The sequence below is a fragment of the Hetaerina americana genome, unplaced genomic scaffold (assembly GCF_022747635.1).
Source record: "Hetaerina americana unplaced genomic scaffold, ioHetAmer1.1.p SCAF_6, whole genome shotgun sequence".
Taxonomy (NCBI): domain Eukaryota; kingdom Metazoa; phylum Arthropoda; class Insecta; order Odonata; family Calopterygidae; genus Hetaerina; species Hetaerina americana.
The window spans coordinates 80,243,886-80,262,168 of record NW_027287205.1 but is presented as its reverse complement, the minus strand read 5'-3'; the positions used below and the strand labels follow the sequence as shown (position 1 = coordinate 80,262,168).

The window sequence follows — 18,283 nt, the reverse complement described above, 5'->3', positions numbered from 1 at the left end:
GCAAGTAACAAAACATGCTGTGATAGAAATCTGCTGGCCAGGACAAATGAAGAGGCATTTTAGAAATAATAATTCACTTTCCTTATTCTAGTAATATTATACAAAATATGATAAAATAAATAGTAACTCGAGACAAATTACATGTACAATTTTTCTAGGCTCAGTCGTTAATCACTCAAGCTCTTGGAATGTTTCCCAAATATTTTTGTGCAGTGCAAATTTATGCAAACGAGAGAATTTTAACATTGGGATGCAATCCCACAAAAATAAATTAGTCAAAGTAATGGACAACATATATGTTCCACTTAAAATCTCACGAAATTGAATTTTTCATAATTACTTGTAATAACATGTGCCATCATTATTATCTTCAAAGGCAATATGGGTATGGAAAGCTTCATTATATATTTAGTATCTTATTGTGTTAATTTAAAATTCCTCTTGTAAGTTAGTTCCCACTTCAATCACTGTGATCCTATAGTTGATTTGCAAATTCGTCCATCATTGCAGCGTCATTAAGACATAAACATTTAAAATTCTGAAACCAAAGATACACTGAATGTTTCAGAGCATGCATTGCCCTTTTCTTTTTTAAAAAGATTAAGCACTCATGTGAAAGTGAAAAGCTTTGGCATCCATGAATTCCTGTGTAAGAGGTATATTTTTAGACCACTTTGAATGAATGCATGAAACAATCAACTTTCAATTTATTCTGTTTAAAAATGGAAAAAATTGTCACTATGTATATCTTACAAGAGTTCATACGATACATAGGTTTATACAATATTATTATGACACATTTCCAGTTAATCAATCTCCACATACTACCACACATATCATACATTCCCATCTTTGAAAAACACATATGCTGCTTATCTAAACCATAATTTTTCAAGTTCTTCTAGAGGATCAGATATTCATTTATCCTTCAATAAGACCATTTCTGCAGTTTTTAATACAAATAATAATGCATTTACTCAAAGATTCAAAATCACATTTTCCCATTAAATCTTGAAATTAGTCTAGAAAGTTTTTGATTTGAGGCTCTTTAACTTTGAATAGAACTAAGGGCTGCTTGTTTTCTGAGCAATTAGGGCTATACTAATGTGGATAGAACAAGAAACTTTGCACTTCCACGTAAGGAATAAATACTTCACACAACCATGGTTTTGATTCTGTGCACCATAATGGATGATGTGCAGCAACGAAACCATAATGGTGATGTGAAGTATTAAATCTCTATGTGGAAGTGCAAAGCTTCTTATTCTACCCTCATCATGAAGGGATTCCCCAAAGTTAAGCCTGAAACTGTTATGTTTAGGGTTAAACTTACTTCAGAGTTTGCACAGCCAATTGTGAATCGTATCGTTTCTCCGCAGGTGGGAGTCGTTCGAACTGAGTGAGGCATGGGTGGATCTTGCGCACGTCATCTCTTCTCTCGCCCCAAGCCCAACCAGCCTCAATCTTATTCATGGCCCACATCTCGTGAATATTCTCCGCTAATCGGTCACGAATACTCTCGATGTAGCTGGGCAGAGTAATCTGAAAAAAATCAGAGCCACCACATTTTACCAAGGGTCAGGTAATAATGATATTAGATTTTTGATTTCTTCTTATATCAGTACTTCTATTCCTGGGGGCAAAAATATTTTTGTTTCATGTGAGCACTTGTTAATAACTATCAATCATCTGGTGTTTCAATTGGACAGTGCAGTTGTCTGACTAGGTCTACCACTAATACAGTTTCTCCCAATTACCACAGCCAAAGATCCTTGAGAGCTTTGGTGTGTGGGTGTATTTGAGGCTTTGCACATTAAATACAGCACTCTTTAAATTATCAGGAATTATACTATGAATAACGATTTCACAACCAATTAACAAATTAGACAATATTAACAGTGTATTGCAAAGATTACACTACTAATGAACTTTTGGCTTCCTAACTTTTAAAGACACCAATGCTCTTTAGCAGCATGAACATGCAAAAGAAAAGTATTAATCTTATAAAGCTAAATCATTTTATTCAGCCAAAATGGAAATCTATATACGTATATAGGTTAGTTATAGTTATTTGATAAGGAATAATCAATTTACCTATGATCAGAAGCCACCATCCCAAATGGGCAAAAATAATTATGCGTATATATAAGCAAACAAATGTGTTCCCATATTCAAGCAACTACAATCAAAAATCCAATATTATACCAGCATTTCTGGTTATCAACAGTTTACTGGAAAAGTATGCCAGAATCATTCCCATGAATTAAAGCATTAGTCAAGGGATTGCCTCCTGTTATATTATTGAGGCCATACTCTCAGAAGTAGTCCAAAGCAGAAGGGCGCATTATACATTATCAGATTAATTGCAAAGAATTGTTTGGAAATTATTGTAAATTGATTCCTTTGGGGGCAAAAGTTCTTTCAGAAGAGATATCCCTTACATTTTATTCAATAATTTATTCTTAATACAACAGTAATGAGTGTGAAGCACTAAAACTGAGTAACCCAGAGTAAAAATTTTAAAATTATTTTTCACATTGTAACAACCCTTTTTGCACCAGGACATCCCTTTCCTGATGCTTAGTACCCTTTATGAGTTAACAAGCAGTAACCTAACTAGGCATGGCATTAAACTCATTAGCTGAGTCTGTGTAGCATTTCTTAAGGTGGGTAATCAGCCACAGAAAGAGACCATACACTTCTAACCAAAATGAAGAAGGGTTTTCTGCTAGCCCCTGGAAAACCTCATGATATGCCAAGAGCTTAAAATAGAGTTTGAAAAATGGATCCATATTCTTTCATACAATTCATATTCCAAATAACCTCATCTTTCCCACTTTAAGAAATCTGATATATTATGACTTACATTGGTGGTGTCCACAGGGGTAGGAACAAAGGCAGTGTCATCTTCAACTAGCCATGGTCCAGCAAGAACACATTTGTTTAAGTTTCCAAAATAAAAACAAGGATCCAGGCTAAGAATCTGACTTGGCAGAAGGCTTTCAACCAGTGGAGAAAATTCTTCAGGAGGCATATACTTAAGACGTCCATGATCCCCTCCCAAAAGGAAACGGCAACTAGAAATTTATTACAAACAATTAGATTTACATAAACTAGCAAAGTATGCACTGTTTCCAAAGAGAACTTTTTCAGTTGCCTTAATAAAATTAGAATATTTGTTGACTTTTATTAAAATTCAAAATGATGTTAACTCAATATATATATTTACAATTTCAATGCAAAAAAAGATAAACCTTCACCTGAGTTTGGAGGAACAGCTGATGACCGGGAAAAACATACCGTCCAAATTAAAGTTACGGAAACAACTTTTGACTTTATTTCCATTGAAAGTAAAAGTAATAATAGGAATGGTTAAATCAAGAGCACAACCAATGACGTCACTCTTTTTAATAAGCGGTCCAGAAGAAGTAGGTAATGATGGGCCCACAACTGTATTACGTCCTCCTATTGAAATAAATATTACATGATGAGTAATATGTAAAATGTAGCATAGAATCAATCATATTTGCCATCAATGCAAAATAAATGATTTTCTACATACAAGCGGCAATCTTATCTCAACATGAACTCTATGGTTAACCCTTTCAGTGTCATGCAGAATTGCTTTATTTCATGCAAAAAAAATGCCAGGCTATCTTAATAAGAAATGTTGAATTTATTTAAATTTCTGCAAAAACATTATTATTTACAATAATTTGCTGAAAAGTTTACTTGTTATAGTAAACATACTAGTTATACCATTTTGTTGGCATTGTCTCTTGAAGCAATTAAGCAAAAAACTTATCGCAGTAAAATTATTATACTGCTCCGATGCATGGAGAGACGAACTATTGTAGAGCTTACAGCCCACAAAGAGGATACCCTGAGAGTCAATGCAGAACTGAGCATTTCTGCAGTACACAACATTCCCATTATTCGGAGTCTTACTCATTGTCAGAGGATATCAGGTCCTTATCTATCCAGATGAGAGGTCAAATATTTCAATAATGAAAAAATTGAGTAGTTTCATGTGTGATGTTGTGGAATTTGAACCTAATAAAGAACAGATAGTAGCAATATCCCACTAGATAAGATTTATTGTACGACCGGGTTTCAATGTATAACATCATCTTCAGGTAACAAAATGCCATGCCAAAATGCCAAGTGCCATCTTGTATACATTTTTGGATTTCGGAAGGAGGAGGTTGATGTGGCAGGAAAGGTGTGGGGGGGGGGGAAGAAGGGAAGGTTGGCCAACCAATAAATAGGATTCGAAATACGAAGTTTGAAACATTTAAAAAAAAAGAGTACACAAAGTCTCCAAGGTTCACTTGGGTGATTTGCCAGTCACCTACAGGCAGTAGGATCAGCATCAGTATGCCAGGGGAAGAGGTTGCAAGTGGCTGGAAAGGAGGGAGGGGCGAGAAGAGAAAGGCTGGCAACCTTACCATCGATTTTTGGGAGAGCAAACACATTTTTGGCACCGAGAGAAAGCCCTCATATACAGATTAGGTGATTCCCTCAGATTTATGCCACCCTATTATCCATAAACTAGCCAGCTTCCACTCAATTATAAGTAGACTAATTAATATTTTCATTCCTAAAACAAATTTTGACCACAAACTCAAAACAATCAAACAAATTGCCACAAACAATGGCTATAACGAGGATCTGATCAACTCTCTGCTTCGGAAGAAAAGGAAAAAGCTCACCAGCAACTTAATCATATGGAACTGGCCACAAAAACCCAAAAATGGCATAAAATACCCCTCATCAACAATACATAGCACAAGATAGCAACACAATCCCTAAGGACAAATTTACGGTCACCTTATATACCCCTTTCAACGAGCCAAAACGGTTGTATAAAAACAAAGATGCCTTTGATAATACACTAAAGAGTGGTGTTTATGAAATACAGCTTGAGTCCAAAGCTGCCTATGTGGGGCGCACGGGGAGGAATTTCTCCTTCCAAATCAAAGAGCACGAGAAGTGCACAATCTTAAGGAAAACCACATCAATGATGGCCAAACACATACTCAAGACTAATCATGCCTGAGACTTCAAATAGCAAGTGCTACACATGCTAAACATAGGCACAAAATTAGACTTGTTGGACAATTTCCAACTGTCCGACGGGTAAAGAAGGACACCCCACTCCTTAATGACACTCAGTTCACCTCTTCCTCCTTCTCCCTCCTTTTCATCAACTTCATTTAGAGCGCTTATACTGGTGTGTGACACATATCCAACCCTTCCCAGTGTTTTGTTCCCCCCCCTGAGATGTTTACTAAGTGTAAGGAATTCATTACTTCCCCAAACCCTCTAACGCATCTTAATCCCCTGGCGCTAACCAAGAATAACCTCCCCCCCCCCCCACACACTGCTGTGACTGTTACTGCTGATAAAGGATCAATGATGGCTGCTAACTACCCAAGTGGTCTTCAGAGACTTTGTGGGAACTGTTTGTAAATCTTTAGAGAAGTTGTATTTTGCAAGCCTATGCCAACCTCCTTCTGCGCCCTGATGCCATTCCTACTGCCCACTGGGGTGGCGAATCACCCCAGTGGACCTTAAGAGACTTTGTGTACCATTTTTTTTTAACATTTCTCAAACGTTGTATTTTGCATCCTATAGGTTAGTTGACAATCTGCCTCTCTTCCCCTTCCCTTCTTTCCTGCCACATCCATCCCCTCCTTCAGGGATACAAAAATGTATATAAGATGGCACTTGACTCCATTTTGTTACCTGAAGATGATGTAATACATCGAAACCCAGTCATACAATAAACATTATCTTGTGAAAAATTGCCACCATCCATTCTTTATTGTTTCAATCATGCCCCAACATTCCATCAACTGGAACACAGAACCAAAGACTTTGAATTTTAGCAGTAAAAAAAATCTCCTCAGGGGAAAGGCTGGCTCATTGTATGATGATACAAGGTCAAAGTATTGGTAATAACCCCCTCTTACTCTATATCATATTATTATTAATAATAGGTTTTTATCTCCCCAGAGGAGGGTATCAAATGTCTCAAGACATCCTGCTGGTTTCCATTGAGAGAGGAAATGCAATGAGCCTACTCAGCTGACAGACTGGAAACAACTCTTACTCTATTACCAGCAGTTATGAAAATGTCCATTAGCAAATACTTCCTTATCATGCAAACTTAATAGTTTCGATGATTATTGGAAAGGTAAATAAATTTAAAAGGAATATTCAAAATGAAAGAAGATATATGGTAGAATTAATAAGGCAATAAATGAATACATGCATTTGGAAATTAGATTACTATGAGAAAAATTCAATAAAACATTCAGTGAACAACAAAAAAGAGTATAAAGCATAAAATTAGAAAACTTAATTCATTTATAGCCATCAAGAAAAAAGTTGCCTGACCGGCAATTTTAGGAAAATTCTTCAGCAGCTTCATTTATGGGGTTAATAAAAATACATGTCATGTATCCCAATTAAAAATATATAATTATGGATTACCTGTCCACATACTCGCTCCGTCATACCCAAATGAATAGAGATCATCTCCAACACCATTTCCGCCCCACTTCTCTCCTCCACCAGGGTAAGGCACATATCTAGAAAAAAGTGCACATTTCTCCTTATGAGTCCACAGCATAATCTAACAACATAAAATAATTTATATAAAAAGAATGAGAAAAATTTTCAGAAAAATAGGTTTATTTCAGATATAGCTAAAATGCCTCCAAATTCTTCGAAGTAGATCTCTTGACCATCAGCACACTTTTGCCAGAGTAGCTTTTCCATGACTTGAAAGCTTTCTGGTAGGTGCATTCCAGAAGGTCCTTAAGGGACATGTGCAAGCTTCTTTGATGGCATTTAGGGTTCCAAGGTGGTGTCCTTTGAGGGAGGATTTCACTTTTGGGAATAGGAAATAGTCTGCTGATGCCAAGTCAAGACTGTGAAAGGGTTGGAGAATTGTCGAAATGCCTTTGCAGAAGGTCTTTGCAAGCAGACACTCAATTCTGCTCTTGGTCGTCCATCAAGACATTTGGGACGAGTTTAGCGCAGATCTTTTGCATTGCCAAATTTTCAGTCTTAACGATGTGCACTGTCATCTTATCAATGCCAATATGATCTGTAATCATGCATATATTTAACCGACGGTCTGAATGCAACACTTCACACACACATCAGGAAAAAATTGTAACCAATAATTTTTATCCAAACCTTGTATGCACTAATATTATGTAAATATTACACAGTGACTTAACAGAAGATAACTGTAGAAAAGTATTTAGCATTTTAATTTAGATTTAAACATTGATTTCTCATCTGGCAACAGCTCATAATAACTTGCTGAAGAAGGAAATTATTTCAATGGTATGAGGATCAACCTTGTGAAGTTACATGTTGAGGGATTAGAAAAATTTGGAACATTTCACCACATTTAATTCTGGAATGATTGGTTTCATCACATTTGCAATAACTTCAGAGTGGTGTAATGATAGTGTGCCCAAAGTTTTTTTCAGTTCCTCAAGAAAACTAGTGCAGGACTAAAGTTTTACACATATGCTATGAGGAATCACTTTATATATCCATAGTGAAACATAATAGTTGTTAGGAACAATTTGAGTTTTTTCTCTCATCAATGCAGCATGTTTAAAAATTTACATTGTGACAGCTTTCTTCCTTAAAAAATACACATACCACAGCAGAAATCATTATAATTCTGTACACACAGAATATAATTTAGTAATGCGCCAAAATTTAAACAAGAATGGGCAATCTCTAACATGAGCATGTATTTTTTTATAACTATTGAAAATGATTTAAGCAATATATTGAATACTTCCTATGGTGAAAAATAATCACAGCAATAAAGATTTTATAATTTGCAAGATACATGAACATTTTGTTGACTTTTTAATTAAAATAAATAACACTTACCCAGCAGTGTTAGCCCAGCCAATGCGTAAATGTGGCATCATGTGAGTAGTTTGTTCCACATGATCTAATGTAACTTCAAAATACCATTTCTGATATATTGCTGAGCCTTCTACACGTCCTACAAATATATTTGGCCGCACACTGTAATTAAAAGAAAATAGCATATTAAAAAATATATGAATTTAAGATTATTTAAAATTAATAATAGTCACATTTGCGTAAAATATTTTAGCAGCTATTTTTTTATTAATAGTATCCTTTTCACACATATTATCTAATTCACATAACATATTCACTGATTTAATAAACAACTTATCACTATACAAAGTAAATCATTCTAAAATCTACAAACAAATTAGATGAAAGATTCTCAAATCTGAAATTAACTCCCTCTATGCCAAAGGAATTTGCCTAGAAGTACAAACATATAGTCTACCTTTAAAGTTGACAAAAAAAGAAAACCCTTCAATGATTAAGGAAATTAGACAGTCTTAGAAAAGGCTGTGAGAAGCTCAATTTATCCTTTCCACTAATATTCTCTGATAAAGTTCATCATATTTCGTGATCAAATTTATTCCATTCTGGGGAACTTACCCATTACAGAAAGAAAAATTGCAGCTTTGATAGCATTAAGTGGAATTCACAAGCTACATTTTTCTTTTAGTTATATTATTTCACCCATTAGATTCATCTTACATTCTATTGAAACAACAAACATACACAACATTTTCTTTGCATATTTATTATAATTTATTATGTATTTTATGATGTACTTCAATAATATACTGATGACAATTCTATGCACTTTCTGAATTTGTTTTATGATGCTGATTTGATTTATATGTGCACGGAAAATATAACTCTAAAATCATCTCATTTAACAAATTGGATAAAAGTATATTTTCTATGCAATATATGAAAGTGATTTATTAAACCTAATAAATAGTAGGTATCTATATTTTACCTAGATAAATCTTACATCGACAATGCAAAGAAAATCATTTCACAGATTATTGATTATTGAACAAAGCACGAGTCCAATATTGGCCTCATTCAAATTAAACTGAGCCTTTTAAACAATATTTTTATTTCAAGAGAGAATTCGGCATTTTTATGATTGAGCAAATGACAAATTTTGACTGATGAACTGAAGAGTTGAGCAGAATTAATCTTAGTAATAATGAGGAATCTCTAAATTTGATGACAAAATTATTACATGCATGAGTTTTAACAGTATACATAATTTCAGTCAGTAAAAAACATGCAGTACTCTCTGTACAGTTCTACCAAATAACTAAATGTATCGTAAAAAGAGTCACTTCAAATGTCATTTGTTTTGTGCTATAATCCAATAAGAAAAAAATTAAGTATCTAATAAGGACAACATTAATTAAAAAATAATGAGGATACATAACACATTTCATAGACACGGAAATCTACAAAAAATGTGCCAAAATTTCTTGAAATATATGAATGAAGACGCTGATATTTTCTACAAGCATTTACTTTGACTTATAAAAAGTTACAGCAAAAATTAATGATGTCATGGAGCACCGAAAAATCACTCCTTAGTATGCATTGAAAAACTGGTGATCCACAGAATTGGCATCCACCTGTTCAGTGAAAACAATTGGAAAGATTATAGAAACTATGCAATGAGACAAACATAATGTTATACAAACCTTGCAACATGGTCCACAAGCTGTGTTTGGAGTAGAAGATTCTTTCCAGGTAATAAAAAATCACAAATATTGTTCTGAGAGCTTCTTACGGCAACTCCATTACCAACGCACAATGAGCATAACACATCTAGGACTTTTGGATCCCTTCCATGTTTTTCCAGCAGTGAAATAATGACTTTAATATGCTCATCCTAATGAAATAATATTAACTATTAATGCCATATACCTCATAGAGTGACATTATTACATTGAAGATTATTTAAATACACTACTAAATCAAGATTAAATGCCACGTTAAAGGTACACTAAGATGTTAACTTATGGATTTTAGTAAATCATTTAATATCAAAACACTTGCACAACAGAAATTAAAACAATCCTTTAAAAAATATTTGGTTTAATCTTGAGCATGTCTTTAAAACCCAATAACTACCTTAATATATGAACAATCAATTGAATAATTCTCTTTAATACATTATAAACATTCAGAATCATGGAAAATTAAGAAAAAAATATTTTTAAATATCTACAAAATAAAGTTCAAACTCCAAAATAAATCATTTGTCATTTCACCGATGTGCATGTTTAAAATTAATGAGTGGACCGTACCCTCATCATATTCAGAGCCTCTGGAGAATCTATCAGAACACAGTGCAGCACATCCAACATACCAGTGCCCTCCCCAGATGCCTGTGAGCCTAGCCGGCTGAACAACCAATTTAAACGGTTAGAATTGGCAAATTGGGCACAGTTGGTATGATTTCCTTTAATAATGGCAGCTGAAATGAAATAATACATGCGTAAGTCAATAACACAATTTTTTGTTATGGTCACACGCAACAACTGACTTTTTTTAGGAAATTACTCTTCTAAATGTATCTTAATTTTACACCCTATGTCTTTCTAAAGCTGCATGGCCCGGTTTAATTGATATTTATCGGAATATTTTTTACCTGAGAACAATCTGAGAGCAACAGTCAACATTAAATGAGATTTAAATTATAATGTAAATAAACTTTTTATAAATAAAGGATTTGGTTAGGAGGAACAACTGAATCCATAGTTGAGAGCAGAACAAGTTCCCCTTCAATTAGCAGCAAACTTATTCGATTAATAGTGAGCAACATCTAACCCTTAGAATGGAAGTGAATTTATTTTATTCTTAGACACTAATTACCGTATTTTCCCATCGATAACGCACACATTATCTATACAAAAATGTTCAGATGATCGAAAAAATGACGATGCATGTTCTGTAATGAAAATTGAAAAAATCCAAACATAGACGTATTTTAACACACACACAACTATGAAGCCCTGTGCGTGGGATATCTATATAAATTCATGAAAACTACAAAGTTCTGGGTGCGCATTGTACATAAGGTGCGCATTATTGATGGGAAGATACGATAATAGAATGACTAGTTAATGATATTGGGAATCATTTGGTAGAATCGCTTTATGTCAAATAAGTACAATGCTCACTTTGTTAACTAAGGCTTTTAAAAATGTTCACAACCTGGGCTTTGTTGTGACAAGGTGTCATCTGTTACAATGAAACCTGATTGGCACAAAATTATAAGAATGGCAAAAAAATAAATGAACGGTGTACTTATTTCACATAAAAAGACTAAGTAGCACCACCAGTCAAGTGCCTGCAGAAAATATACCGAAACCCGGGATGATGAGTAAGAATTTTTATTTCTTTAAGTTAAAATTTGAATAATGTTCATTACGAGACATGCCTAAGCTGTGCCATTACTCATTTTTAAGCCCATACACAGTAAAAATGCATACGTCCTAGAGTAAATTTAATCCTAATAGTATTTCCATGACCCCAATATATCCTCTAATATTAACAATTAAATATAAATTAAGAAATCAGAAAAATCAGAAATGCAAGCACATAAAATGGATATTTAAGACGATGTTACTATAGGCAAGCTTAATTCAATCTTCCATGGATTTTGTCTCAGCTTTATATTCAAGGAAAAGCCTGTCATTTCTGCTTGTGGCCAATTTTTAATAACTTAGCACAAAGTTTTCAGAAAACTAAATGGAAATAAGCTAATTACCCAAGAGCTGATATAAATATCCAGATATCACATCCCAGTTCTGACCAATTTCATCACCGGCCAAGGAAACAAGGAAACCTTGCTGCGTGATTACATTGATTTTATCAATAGCTTCAAGGATGAGATTTAGAATGCCTTCTTCTTGGAACAAATCTTGTCTATTCCTCAAGGCACGGAGACGATTTTGCTTTTCTTCATGCTCTGGAATAGAACAACATAATATTAAGCATGATGAAATAATTAGTACCATCATTAACGCTAGTTTGACATCGACCAGCACTGAGATCATATGCATTTATGGACTCAGAAAAAGAGGGCAATATTTGGGATGGTGTGTACATTCAACTCCGAATTTTTTCACTTTCCCATTAAATTCAACAGATGCAACATGTAAATCCTCAATAATAAAATTTTTCCAGCATTTGAGCATAATATTGGCATTGGAACTCCATTTTTGTCATAAACCATTCCCTTGAGACATCAAATACATGTATCTAAAAATTAAGTCCTATCAAATTACGATTGATTTTTATACCACAAAAGAATTTGACAAATACAACAGGAGAGAATGAATTTTCAAAATTTTAAAGCAATTACATCAATTTCAAGGGAGTATCTAGAATTAAAATTAATGCTCTAAATCCATTTCTGGTCTTTGCACTGCAAATACTGGGGTAATTTTCATTTTTATAAACATGTAAAAAAACCATGTATCTATATTAGTTTTCTAAGAGTTGTTGGAATAGTAAGAAGTAGTCATCTAGTATAATTACATCAATAGTGCATGTTAATTGGCTACAAATGCAATTTTTTATCAAAGAAATAACATGTGATTCATGTACAGCATTAGAGCATCAATTGAAATGGGTGTACTACAGCTGTACCAAAGGGATGAAAGCAGATATATGAAATAAAACATCTGAATGATCCTGTTTTCTCTTAGATGACTCTTTAGGTGTTTTCTAATTAACTGTTTACTCATTTGGGATATGAGAAGAAGAATCAGTGATACTTTTACCTATCTGTACCTGTTCCTTCTGTAATTAAATTTTATTGTATGCTTGGCAGTGTAACAGTAGATGATCTTATATTTTAGGTTGCACTCATATCATCTTTGCACATACATAATGGCTATAGTTTTTATGGTTTTTAGTTCTTTTTTGTTGTGGGATTTTTTCAGTGGGATGTTGAGAGTCTGTGTAGATCAAGTGGAAGCTGGCTAGTTTGTGTGCGATACGGTGAAGGGAGTCATGTGGTATAATTTGGTCTGTGTATGTGGGCTTCCTGTAAATTGAGAACTGGTGTTTTGAGTCCTCTCTTCTGATGGTTAGATCTAGGAAGTTAATTGAGTGATTCTGTTCTGGTTCCATAGTTAATACTATGTTTTAGTGTGCTGAGTTTAAAAATGAAACAAAGTGGTCCAGTTATCCATTGATTCCTTTCCAGCAGCAAAGAATGTCATCTAAATAACCAAACCAGTATATAACATTTTTTATTCTCATGTATAATAAGCAGATAATATCTGTGGGGAGTGGGCACTCAATTATGTTAACTAAAATATTTATTATTCAAAAGACTGATTACTTAGTTCCTTGTGGAATAAACCCATATAGAGTCCACTGCAGTTCACTCTTTAAAAACCTTGCCATACTAACAGTCCCCTATGAGTTCATTTTTTATTCAGTAATTTTGTGAGGTAAAATATGGCTCTATTCTCATCAAATAATAGAACATAGACCTATCAGACTAGGACAAGAAGTCATCTACACATGTGTATTATCTGCTAGTATCACAATAATGTCCAAGGGACCTCATTCTCTGTGCATTAAATGTACAATAAACTTTCAATAAGTTTAAAAAATGATAAATAACTTTCTATTTTTAAAAAGAAATTGTTTAGGTACTTAAATGAAAAATGTTTTTACAGTGTGAATGACTATATCAATTCTGGGTAATTTTGAATTTTATACTGTGTGCATAATTGTGCACATAGGTGTAATGTTCTCTTTTTTTGGCAAGTAATTATTAAGTAACTCTACTTTTTGATGTACTCCATATGATTACATGACATATGATGTTTTGTACCGTACTCTGTATTTGTCAATAGGGGAAAATAAATTATTACTATTATGTGTGCTCAGCGAGCGATGTAAAAAAATGAGACTTCCCCCAACCATAAACTCATCCACTAGTATTTACTGTGTAAAAGGTTGGTAAAAAGTATCAGAAACAATTTTTTCCTGACATGTGCATAAAGTACTGAATTTAGACTGTCGGCTAAGTGTGCTCATGATTTCAGATTGTATTGGCATTGATAAAATAACAGACTATTATCACTCAAATTTGGCGATTCAAAAGATCTGCACTAAACTCGTCCCAAAGGTCTTGATGGATGACCAAGACCAGAGTTGAATATCCCCTTGCAAAGACCTTTTCCAATGGCAACGCGACGATTCCTCAATGCCCCTACAGTCCCAACTTGGCACCAGCAGACTATTTCAAATTCCCAAAAGTGAAATCCTTCCTTAAAAGGACACCACCTTGGAACCCTAAATGCCATCAAAGAAGCTTGTATATGCATCCTCAAGGACCTTCCAGAATGCACCTACCGGAAAGCCTTCGAGTCATGGAAAAGCCACTGGCAAAAGTGTGTCGATGCTCAAGAGATGGACATTGAAGAATTTTGAGGCACTTAAGCAATGTCTGAAATAAATTTATTTTTCCAAAACGTTTCCCGATACCTTTTCTACAAACCATGTACATCCTAATAGATTTTATATCCTGCTTAACTTACCCATATCTTCCTCTGGCTGAGCAAAATAATTAATAAGATCCTCTAGGCACATGACCATTTCAGTTAAATTGACTGTCTGGAAAAACAGTGAGGGTCGTCTATTCACCTGCAGCGTTTCAAGTCCACTGTGAAATAAAACAACATTATTTGTCAGTACCCAAAAATAATGCAATGATTACTCCAGATAAAATTATCAGTTCATATTCATATCAAGCTAGTGTTGTCATTCAGTTTTTTTTTTTAAATCTAAGAGATGATTTTAAGTGTCAGGCATTAAGAGCCCATTTGCTCATTAAAATTTAGCAATAAAAATCAAATCTATCAGAATAGAATGGTTTTAGGCATCACTTTGCGGAGGCGATTCATTTAAGAAAAGACAATACTTTGTTCTTCCACATATATATGGAAGAACAAAGTATTTTCTTTTCAAATCTATCAGGACATTCACCTCTGAAAGTTGATTGAAGCAGGGAGAAATTGACAATAATGTGACTTTCTACAGCGACAAATAGCAGAGACATATGAATTTAAACATATTTATCTTTTTCTTATATCCCTAATGAGTTTTAATTTCACTTAAGGAAAAAAATGGACAATGAATGAGGAATTTTTGACCTAGAGTCCATCCCAATAAACTAAGGAGAGTCTTTAATGCCAGAAGAGTATACACAGAATAAGAGAGTACACAGAATATATCCTTACAGATTATAAGGCTTTAGTTAATTCTGGAAAAAGCAATGAAACAGGATGAATAAAGAACTGAATAAGGCTAGGATGCACCCATATGTTCATCATTCACAAAGTTTATATCAATAAGGCAATATGTAGCATTCTGCAAGATTCACATTAACGAGAAAATATCAGATTGTTGCATTTTGCAGAGGAAGCTACAACGGTGAAATACAAGATTTACAGATGACAATTATTCATTCATAAAACTTGGTAAAAAATTACATTGAGAACATTAAAAATAAAAAATATTCACTTACAGCACTAACTATTGCTATAGAAAAACCTTATCTGGAATGATTTAGGAGAAATATGAAAATGAAATCAACACATTAAGTAACTTAACAATTTAATGAGCATCTGACCAAAAAAGAAGCCTCATGGAAGCATTGAAAACTAACTCTAACTGGGCATATTTTACAGTGCAAGATCTCTATATGCACCAATCATCATGGCATGCTCTGAGTGTGATGCATATGACCAAAGCTGGAAGCACTGGAGGTAAATAAATTCACAAATGGTGAACCCATTACAAACATATTGGGATATTCTGTGTTTTCTATGAATCAGAAAATGAAATCAAAACAGATGAATAAAAAAATAAATTTTGAGTCCAATCGTAAGAATTAAAAATTCTCAGTTATTTGCACACAATATTTAATAAATAAAAACATCTTATCAAAGTTATTCAGAAATGTTCATAGCTATATAACTCACTTAATGAATTTGGTGAATAAGGAGCTGCATTTCCTGATAACCCGAGCTGTTCGAGATTCTTCTTCTTGACTTCTGCTGAACTCCAAACCATCATCCATTTTCCCTTCCTCATGTAGAATAGCCTGCTTCTCTTCTACTTTGCCAAGACCCTTCTTCTTTGTTTCATAGGACTGCAAATTAGGTAATTAAAAATAATTTGTAATTTATCTATGATAACTTCAAAGCAAATATCAATCAAATCTCAATGCATCTCAGTCATTTCAAGAGTTTCTAGGCTTGCAGCACAAGAAGACTATTGATTTGAATCTTTCCCCATTCAGTGAACACCTCAATAATCTATAAAGATATATAATCTATATCACCATTGGTAATATGGAATTAATTCAAAAAATGAGCATTTCACACAATGGAATACAAAGTCATTTTGTTATTTTTCAATTACCACTCACTAATTTTGGGATTATATTTCCCAATCTTATAAGTATTATGAGAGGGACTTAGAATAGCTATTAATTATTACATGCGTAAGTGCATGATACTATTCCCATATTCTGTTATGAGTTAAACATTAATATGGTTACTGGGAGAAATCAAAAGGAGGTAAGAAAAGTGGATGCAGGGCATTTTGATTGGTAATGGGATACTGACAGCTATGCTTGAGGATAACAAAAATACTGCGATAATGAAGACAAAGATATAGGGGAGACTGTTAGGATTTAAGATTAATTTAATATATTGTTGGGTTCAGGTTGTCTTTTTAGATGAATATACGAAATGTAGCTATGTTAAGCCTGTGTCTATACAAAACCTTTTTAAACCAAATCTTCAATGGTTGGCTACCAATTATTTGCAATAATATTCTAGGGGTAAAATGTCATGTAGGGGAGTTTGAGGGAGGAAAAGAATTGGCTTGTTGGACAGAATGAAAGGAGGTAGAAAATATGAGAAATTGAGAAAAGGCTTATCGCAGTGTAGGGTGTGAAGTTAGGCTGATAGGTGTGGCAGCGGTTATCTTGGTTAGTCTATGAGTCTACACAAAAGCCACCTCACGTGGTTGACTACTTAATAATAATAAAAATATAATAATTTTACCCTGCAAATGCTGGGTTACAAGAGTTGCTCAGTAAATTTTCATTAATGATGTAAATATACACAAAAATTTCAGTTACCAAGAAAACATGAATTTTTAAAGTTGAATTTTAATTTAAGTAAACATTCCAGAGGAATGACAACTTTTACTGAAATTTGATCAGTGCAACAATATTTTTATGATATTATAAAATATGACAATTAACCATTTAACAATAAAAATCTCAATTTTTAGCAAAGAATACTTAAGGAAATGGGGTTTCATTGTTGAAGTGGTTCACTTCGGAAATCTTTAATATGCATTTGCTGCATGATTTAGAGTTGGGGCGGAGTTTCATGATATCAAGAAGTATGTATTATGGATACTTTTGTGTACTGGTATTTTGCATCAGTTTACCTACCTTATATGAAAGCCATAAGCCTGTTTCTGAATGCTGCACAATGACTGTACTGTCACCATACTTTATAATGGCAGCACCAATCACTTCTAAGTCTTTGTCTTCAAGAACAACTTTTTGATCATCCTTTTCTTGCCGCAAACAGAAAGTAGAAGATGCAGTGGTGGCGTCGTCCCTGCCAAAAACCATGACACTCAGTCGAGGACAATTATGATACACATACATATTAGATGTTACTCTAAGAAAAACTACCAATTTTATGTGCTTCAAATAATGTGTTACACGCCTTAAAATGAAAAATAAAATCTGATGAATTAAAAAATATACTAGTCAGTCATATTTTTCAGTCACAAATTTAAATTTTGTGTTATTTACTGCATATTGTTATTTAGCTGGGATTTCATATTGGACATGGAGGTTTTATGTCAAGTAATATGAATTTTGGTGGATGAATTGGTGTAATATGACTTCAGCCTTTGATATAACCTAAAAACCAAAATATGATCACTACAAGCATAAGGTCTTCAAATCACATGCTGTACTTTTTTCTTCCCAGGAATGTTCACAGCATGTTCCACAATCCCTTAGAGAGTTGCATTTCAATGATGCAGTGACATTCAACTTTCTTGTCTACATAATCCATAGACAAGGTGAAGAAATTAGGGAGAGCCTAAAATGCCTTCACCAAGAGGGTAAGTTATGTGAGTGGCTAGTGTCTAACCGCAAGCTCTCCTCTCTTACCCTTTCAGAGCATTGGCTTAACAATGGTGGTATACATTGAAATCATAATGAAAAATTCTTAATTTTAGCACTTTGAGGTTAACACAGTGAATTCATTTGTATTGTTTCACAATAACTATTGACCCAAAC

At 33.8% G+C, this 18,283-nt stretch overlaps 1 protein-coding gene across 6 annotated transcripts in view; it reads right to left on the bottom strand.

Moving 5' to 3' along the window:
- Positions 1 to 18,283, bottom strand: part of RyR (Ryanodine receptor) — a 161,304-nt gene that overhangs the window by 126,447 nt on the left and 16,574 nt on the right. For all 6 annotated transcript variants that reach the window (XM_071593416.1, XM_071593421.1, XM_071593418.1 and 3 more), the window contains 11 exons: positions 17,417 to 17,588; positions 15,927 to 16,096; positions 14,481 to 14,605; positions 11,687 to 11,887; positions 10,221 to 10,390; positions 9,612 to 9,802; positions 7,930 to 8,070; positions 6,499 to 6,596; positions 3,261 to 3,465; positions 2,867 to 3,077; positions 1,334 to 1,542 (listed from right to left, as the gene is read on the bottom strand). In XM_071593416.1, coding sequence (XP_071449517.1) covers positions 1,334 to 1,542; positions 2,867 to 3,077; positions 3,261 to 3,465; positions 6,499 to 6,596; positions 7,930 to 8,070; positions 9,612 to 9,802; positions 10,221 to 10,390; positions 11,687 to 11,887; positions 14,481 to 14,605; positions 15,927 to 16,096; positions 17,417 to 17,588 — 1,893 coding nt within the window. The remainder of the gene's footprint in view (positions 1 to 1,333; positions 1,543 to 2,866; positions 3,078 to 3,260; positions 3,466 to 6,498; positions 6,597 to 7,929; positions 8,071 to 9,611; positions 9,803 to 10,220; positions 10,391 to 11,686; positions 11,888 to 14,480; positions 14,606 to 15,926; positions 16,097 to 17,416; positions 17,589 to 18,283) is intronic.